The 8,101-nt window shown below is 52.3% G+C and overlaps 1 protein-coding gene across 1 annotated transcript; it reads right to left on the bottom strand.

The window, feature by feature from the left end:
• Positions 1-475: 475 nt before the first annotated feature.
• On the bottom strand, positions 476-6,482 carry LOC147136011 (low choriolytic enzyme). The gene is made up of 10 exons (XM_086054577.1): positions 5,421-6,482; positions 5,312-5,344; positions 5,185-5,238; positions 4,063-4,106; positions 3,908-3,977; positions 3,715-3,829; positions 2,280-2,452; positions 931-1,012; positions 742-863; positions 476-662 (listed from the first exon to the last, which is right to left on the bottom strand). Exons 1-10 carry the CDS (start codon positions 5,470-5,472, stop codon positions 499-501), a joined length of 909 nt encoding a protein of 302 aa, XP_085910703.1. The 5' UTR covers positions 5,473-6,482; the 3' UTR covers positions 476-498.
• Between the last annotated feature and the right edge of the window lie 1,619 nt (positions 6,483-8,101).

Genomic DNA, 8,101 nt, shown 5'->3' with positions numbered 1-8,101 from the left:
GACGCGTACACCGACTGCTACATACTTGAGATGGGTTGATGATTCCTCAAGGACTGTATTGACACACTACACAACATGTGTTGGCATTGTGGCTGTGTCCAAATTCACAAGACGCGTCCTGCGAAGGCCGCATTTTCGGCTGCAAGACACCACTTCCTTAACCGAAGTGATAAGAAAAAAAAAAACATTTTAAAAAAAGAGAATTTTGCACCCTTAAAACTGCTGGGTCATACAACCCCGCAATCCATTCCTCTTTTGCTGTGGCTCAACATGTTCATACGTTGATTCTTTCGTCAGACTTCAGCCAAAAGTGCTGCCGCTCGTTCATAAACGTGGGAATGAAATGTTATCTCGCCTGGTCAGGAACTCAGCACCCCTCGAACGCTCATCCTGCAAATCGCCCGTGCCGTACATCAATTATTCCATTTAAGTGCGCGCGCGACTTGCGAAAACTCAAATCAAGGCACCACTGCAGTGACGACAGAAAGGCGACTTTATTTAAACATTGGAGTCGGTTGAACCGTTGTTTCTGGCGCCCTCCAGCGGCGACTGTGTGGTTCCGCGGGGGAGGCTGCCGACGTCATACATGTGCGCATTGAAGACGGGCACAGGCATGGGGGCAGGTTCCAACCAGTACGGTTCCGCCACCTTGTCCACTTGGTCTGATCAAGGTGGCAGGACCACGTTTACAGCAAGCTTCTGGAACGTTAGTTAGGCAAGCGTTTCAAAGAAGGAACTCACCGCATTTGTAGAGCAGGCGAACTCTTTGGACGTCGGACGGCGTCATGGCGAAGCGCTGGCCCATGTTGTTGTCCTTCACCTTGGCCACGATGGTGGGCTGCCCGTTCGCCGAGAAGAAAGTGCTGCGCCCGTCGCCAGCGCACAATCAGATACATTGGCACAATGTCAACTTGAACCTGCGCCCGTTACCTGCCGTAGTGCATGATGGAGGGCAGGTCATACGGGAGCTGGAAAGTTTCTCCCAGTTGCATCTGGAAGTTCTTATGATGTCCTTGGAGGGGGGAGGGGGGGAAAAAAAAAACAGGCTGGAGTAACGGTAGCAAAACTGCGTTCAGCGTTCAGTCGCACGGCAACACGCGGGCACGGTCCAATCAACTGCAACTCGAGACAGCAGGGCCACCGACGATGCCAGGGTGAACTCCTTCGCGGGCGCTGAAAATCAACACGCGACCTTCGCATGGATGAAAAGCGACTGTACGGGTCCAACTTGCAACAAGAGTCTATGGGCAAACACCTTGGCGCTCTATTGTGCCATAAAATGACCGAGAAATGAAACTCATCACTTACTGTACGCCATTTGGCCCTCACTTCAAAAATCATCCATCCATTATCTCTACCGCTTCTCCTCACAAGGGTCGCGGGGCGTGCTGGAGCCTATCCCAGCTGTCTTTGGGCAGTAGGCGGGGGACGCCCTGAATTGCTTGCCAGCCAATCGCAGGGCAACTTCTCAAATCAACCATTTGAAAATATTTGTTATAGTTTCATGCAAGGTGACTCGGCTGAGTTGGTAGGGCAGCGCCCTCTACTGGCCAACTGCCACTGTCGCGTTTGTGCTCGCCGCGCATCCCACTGTGCAGCTTCAACAAGTCAAACGGTGTCAATTATTCACTCTTTGCTCGGTCCCTAGTCAGAGGGAGTAAGATGAGATGGCTAACTTCGGGAACTATCCAGGGCCACACGGTACGGACCAATTTGGAAAAATCCACCTCTAGCTGTGTCCCGCAAAGTACCACCAAAATGACTACCATTAAAATACGGTCGCGTAGAAGGCCCAAGTGTTGATCAAAACTGAGATTTTTCAATCCTCAAAAAAGTTCCATGTAACATTATGCAGTTTGAACATTAACACTGTGCAGACAAAACTACAAACAATTCGATTAAACTATTGCACAAAAGTTGTACAACAACAAGTTTCAAAACAAAGTTTTGCAAGATTCATTGCAAATTCAAAATAAAATGGGGGAAAAAAAAGTTGACCAAGTGGCACGCGTAGGCGGCTTTGGGGTTAAGGGATCAAGCAAAACATTCCAAACAGTCCCTGCATGCGTTAAGAACCATTCCCCACTCCATCGTCACCACACAGCCATTCGGGGTTGTTGTTTTTTTTAAAGCTTGAACCTCAATCGGCCTTTTCTTTCTAGGAACTCTGTCGTGATTAGCCAGTTTGGAGTGATCAATGTTCCCACTCATGGCAGACACTCAAGTAGACACTACAAGGAAAGTCTTGGTTGAGAATCCCGTGAATCTTTTTGTCCGACCTTGCATGATGTTGGCGGGAACGATGGTGATGTGTCGGTCGCGGTCCGTCCTGGTGTGCTCGTGGTAGAAGCCCAGCGCGTGGAGGACCTCGTGGACGATGTTGCCCACCTTGCAAGTGCCGCCCACGTGCACTTCCTGCTTGCCGCCCATCAAGCCCACGTACGACGCGCACCTGCGGCATCACAGCAAGCACTTGGAACCACGTCAAGACGACATTGTCGGCCGTCAAAGCTCGCCTCGGAAACGCAATTGGGACATTTCTGGGCTGGTTTCGGCCCGATCGCAGACCTTCTGAGGGCAACCCAACAACAATGGAAACCACTGACACCCGGGGGGGGGGGGGGGGGGGGGGGGAATTAACACCGTTCCGCATATTTATCCCCCCTAAAAAAGTGTAAAGGCATTGCCCACGGCCATGGCTTCTGGGGTCTGAGCAAATGCGACTGCTGTTCAAAATCATTTCTCCCAAACGCAGTTGCCACGCTCAAGGCAAAGACACCGGTGGCACTTGCGAGCCCAACTGCTCTGCGCCCTGACTTGACATCGCACCGCAAGGTCACTCTCGTTCCCACGCCGTCTCTCTCGGCGCATCTCATGGGGTTGGGGGTTATTACGGGTTTTAAACACATCAACACCTGCATTTTTGTGACGTCTGTTTTCTACACTGGTGAGCCCAAATTTTTCCACCTTGCTATTACGTAATTATATCATTCTTATTCTATTTGATTCATGTGTCAGTTCCATTCATTCCAGAAGGCTACCTTACTTAGCGTTAGCTGATGACGCGGGACAAATGTTTTCAGTTGAGGGACTGCAACTTCCTTTCGAAAAGGAGGTACTAGAAGTGCGGATGTAATGATTAATCAAAAACCGATTCAAATTGAATTCTAACCGATTCATCGATTTTAATCGAGACAACTCGGCGCTCACAAGACCTCAACAGCAACATTTCAAAGATATAACATAGTTAGGTCATTTGAATATACTCTTTGAGTGCTCAAAAATGAAGTTCTTCAATTTTGTTCCCCATTCCGGATGCAAAGCACATTCGGAATGTGTCGATCAAATGATGCGCTTGCGCCAAATATCATGCGTATTGCCTTTGTGGATGGCTGAGACGAGCATGGGAGCCATTTTCTTAAAAATCAGATCAAAAATCGGGAACTGAAAATAGAATAGGGGCTTGAGTGAATCGTTACGTCCCTAACTGGAAGACGTCAGCCAAATGGGATCCTCTGAATAAATTCATCAATAAGGGGGGGGGGGGTAATCTTCCCTCTGCCTACTCACATCTTCCTAGTTTTTAGCCTGATTTGGGTCACCGTCTTTGGATGAAGTATTGGGTTAGATTTTATGATGGCCACCACCACCAAATTCGTATGGCGGCTCCCGGTATCTAGAAAAGAGTCCAAATATCGAAGAGGCTTGGCGCACCCAATGCCGCTTTTGAAGAAGAGGTAGTCTGCCTCGTTGGTGCGCCGGTGGAAGGATAAGCAGGTGTGGAACGAGACCATGTTCAAAGCCGCCTCAATGTCGTCGGTGCGGAAGCCTGTCAGACGGCCGCCAAGTTAGTATCCAGCTCGCGCTTCGACGTCGCTGTCGCTGCCGCGCGCCCTCTCTGTCTCACCCAGGTCGTACTCAATGTCGTATGGGATGCGCGTGGACGGCCACTGGCGGTCCACCGCGTTGCGGAAATCCTGCAAGCGAGAACGCAAGCAACGTTAGCAGTTGGTCCTCGCGGCGTTCCGGTTCCAAACAATCGCAAGTCGGTCAAACACTCACTGCAAGAAGCATGTCGCCTTCCACCACCGCATTGTCCACCAAGCCTGTGCACACATTTGCACAACAGCAGATTTTGTGTGCGTGTGTTTTTTTTTTGTTGATTTTTTTTATTTATTTATTTTTTTTTAAATCAGGACACAGTCTGGAAATTCAGTCCTTCCACAATGTCAAACTTGCTACCATGTAACATTCATATGAGCTGGCAAAAAGTTTGGCTCAGCCTGTCACCTTGTCTGCGTTTTTCAATCTTTGGGCTAAGGCACATCTTTGAAATGAGAAAACACAGCACACCAAACAACAAAAGTAGCCATAAGAAGATTCGCTATGCACTGAAATAAAATCATCTCAATTTGCTCCCAAACGGCACTGCGGGCACTGTTAAATGCTGGCCCGGCTTTTTGTTGGCAAACTTTGCTCTTCGCAAGCAGGAATGGCAACAAACAAAGTGAGGCTAGTGACAACAACAGAGGGCGCCATGTCATCAACTTAGCTTGACATGACGTCACAATGCAACGCAATTGGCTAGTTCCAAAATGGAACGCTCCAAAAGGAGTTTGGGGTTGCAGCGAAGCTAACGTTGCTCCGCAGATGACCACCAGGACTCGTTTGTAAACATTCCTACTGTGAAGCAACCTTTGCAGTTGGCGCCATCTTGAGATCGCACAAACACCATCCTTCCCATGTTGGAATTGTAACCTTGCAAACCAAGCCCAGTTTGCACCCAATGGAGCTGTAATCGGACCCCCCCGCCCCCTCGAACAATACAATGGCCTTTTTTGGTGTCCTAATTACATCCTTCCATTACATCACACACACGCAGGCCTCCTTTCATCTTGCTAATTGAAACGGGCTTGAGCGGGTTGTTTTTTGTTTTGGGGGCGGCGGGGTGCTCTGCCGGGGGCAAGTGAGTGAGTGACTGTTGGGGGCCACTTCGACACAGACGTCTAAATTAAGATTCGTGCACTTACAAAACCGCGTGAGTTGGAATATTTCTATGACAAAGAGTGATTGCCAGCCTTCCACAATCGCAACTGTTAATCATTGAAAGACGACGAAGAAGAAGAAGAAGAAGAAGAAGAAGAAGAAGAAGAAGCGGAGGAGGAGGCCGGAGTATGCACTGGCCTGCGAGCGTCTCCGGGTTTTTCTCAGTGTACTCGATCGCTTTGGCCAGGACGTCTGCGTCGAAAGATTGACAAGCCATTAGACAATATTGCCGACTAAAGCTCACATGCTAGCAAGCTAACAGTACCTTTATCCTTGAGCGGTAACGGCACGCAGCGGCCTGAAACAAAAGACGCGTCAGCAAACGGACGCCGAGACCAAAAACTCGATAACAAGTCGACGTGGCTGACATTTACCCGCGTGCAGAAGGGCGGCGCAGCAGAAAAACGCAACAAACGGACGCAGCATGGTGACGCCGGCTCGTCAGCGATGACGGCGTTCACCTGAGCGCCGCCTCCTTAAATAAGCTCATTTGCTAATTAACTCTGAAGAGGGCTCCAGCTGCCCCCTGCTGGACGGAGGACCGCACTGCAAGCTGTCCAGAGAAACACGCAGCAGAGCGTCCCTCGAATGATGGAGCCTCGACCGCTCAAATCAAAAGCCCATTGTAGTGATTGCGGAGGAGGGAATGATGCATTTGGAATCAGCAGCTAATTAGCTTTAGCATGCTCCCAGCAGGGTGGCCCTCTTGTTGAGCGTAAGGACAAAGAAAAAGCAAAAGCAAAAGCAAAAGCCCAAGGCCCGACTGAGGCGCAGGCCAGGCGCCCGTTCAAGGCTCACGAGGCCAACGTGGTTGCGAGCGCTCGTCTGGCTCTGTGCCCGACCAATGACGGGACACCGGTCCCGGGTGCGCTCCGTCAACCGGGATCGGCTCGCCCGCCGCGGTGTCGCGCGTTGCGCGTCTTGGTGTTCAAGTGGCAGTTGCTTGGACGCCGTCATTGGCAGAACATCAATGCTCATTTGCGCCAGCCAGTCCATGGCATTTGGCACTCTTAAGTTAGCATTGAGCTAGCCGACGCGGCGGCGACAAAATCAGATGGTTTGGTTGAACATTTTCCTGTGCAAGTCAGTTTCCAGCACCACTGGCCATCTCATTCGGAGAAGCGCGTCCGCCAGGAAGGATGAGTGAAGATTGTCCGTCATCCGGGCCAGCGTCAAAAAGACCCGGTTGGAGGTCTTTGCACAGTGAAGTCTGAAACGCTGCAAGCGCGCGAGCCGCCTGGATGAGGCATTGATGGCTTTTGAGGGCTGGCGTTGGATGAAGGAAGCGGGACAAATTGTGCACGCACAGAGCAGCTTTTTGTTGTCGGCAGCGGAGCTGGCCCGCGGGAGCCATCCGCTGTCCGTCACGCTCCTGGGAGGCGGATCGCGGATCAGCTGCTCTCAAAGGGCCCGTCTCGCGTGTCCAATTGCAACTCGCTCCCCTCTCCTCCGTGCGCATGCTAACGCCTCCCGGCGGAAATTCCATCCGGGAGCGAGGAGATTGGCAGAAGAGCGAGGCGGGAGGCAGTCGCCGAGCCGCCGCAGGCGTAGAAGAAGCCGGACGGCCGGCGGCTCCTCCCGGCCGAAGCCGGAGGGCGGCCATCTTAGGTTGCCAGTGACGCTGGCAACCTGTGTGGCGTTTTGGCCGCAAACGCTGTAGTGAGCGGTGAGCGCTTGATGCCGAGATCCCCTCGCAGAGGACCAACGTGACGGTTGGCATCAAGCCTTCCCGCGAGATGGTCTGAGTGTGGCCAATGGTGACTGACGGGCGGGGGGGCAGCTTTACGCTTGGACGTGACTTTTTTTTTTTTTTTTCATTTCACTGTTGACGCTTCTGACAACATCCGCGATGCAGACGAGGGGTGGAGAACCTCGAGAGCCATATCCTGCCCGTTTGGGATACCGATATGGCTCTCGAGGAACCGGAGTTCCCTAACCCTGATGCGGACCAATCTTTGACAGGCATTCAGAGATGAGACGACGTTTCTAGTCGCATTCTTTGCGACGACATGTGCATGGAGCCTTTTTGACTGGCTGGAACGGATTCATGGAGTCTCAGCTCTTTTCAATGGTGAAAGGAAGCAAGGGCGGAGGGAAGGAAGGGAAGGAGAAGGAAGGAAGGAAGGAAGGAAGGAAGGAAGGAAGGAAGGAAGGAAGGAAGGAAGGGAGGAAGGAAGGGAGGAAGGAAGGAAGGAAAGAAGGAAGGAAGGAAGGAAGGGAGGAAGGAAGGAAGGAAGGAAGGAAGGAAGGAAAGAGGAAAGGAGGCTGGGAGGGAGAAAGGAATGGAGGCTGGGAGCGCCCTCGCTGGCCTTCCTGCAGGCAGCGTGAGATGAGCGAGCGCGTCGAGCATCATGTGCGCGGCGGCCAAGAGAGGAGGCCTTCATGGTGAAATGCGGCGCGTCCGTGGCGAAAGACGGAGAGGCGGGGCTGCGCCGGCGCACACTCGGCCCTTTTGTGCGGGTGCCTCGGCCGGCCGGAAGCACGTGAGCGCCGTGGGGCCGCCCGCCCGCCCGCCGCCGTCTTAGCTTGGCACCCGGTCGCGCATCCGAGGGCCGCGCTTCCGTCGCCCGCCGCGGACTTTGTCCAAAGTGGCCAACGTAAAACATGAAAGGGGACGATGACGAACGTGGCGCGCATGACGTCACTTTTGAATGTCGGCAAACGACGGCGCTGGCTTTTCAAGAAGCTCCTCATCCATGCCTTGCTTGCGTGAGGAACAGAAGGAAGGCTTCAACCGTCCTCCAACTCTGCCTCCGCTCCACTTCCTTTTATGGCCCACTCTAGGCCCACTTGTTGAAAAAAAAAAAAAAAGGCATTATGATTCATATGAAATATGGCTTAAGCAGCAAAATGCGCCCGTTTTGAGCCATCTCTGGGGGCGGCGACCATTTTGTCACTTCTGTCGACCGAAAATGACATCACATCCGCTCGGGGCTCAGGTAGAACCACCAATCGCGGCTCGCCTGTTTTCCCAAGCTGAGCAATGATTGGCCGTTATCTGCGCCCCGAGCATCTGTGATGTCACTTTCAGTGGACAAAATGGCCGCCTCCTGAG

This window comes from Filicampus tigris, chromosome 15 (assembly GCF_054856515.1).
Source record: "Filicampus tigris isolate MCC_2025a chromosome 15, RoL_Ftig_1.0, whole genome shotgun sequence".
NCBI lineage: Eukaryota > Metazoa > Chordata > Actinopteri > Syngnathiformes > Syngnathidae > Filicampus > Filicampus tigris.
Note: the sequence above shows the minus strand (reverse complement) of the source record. Positions and strands in the feature narration are given on the sequence as shown.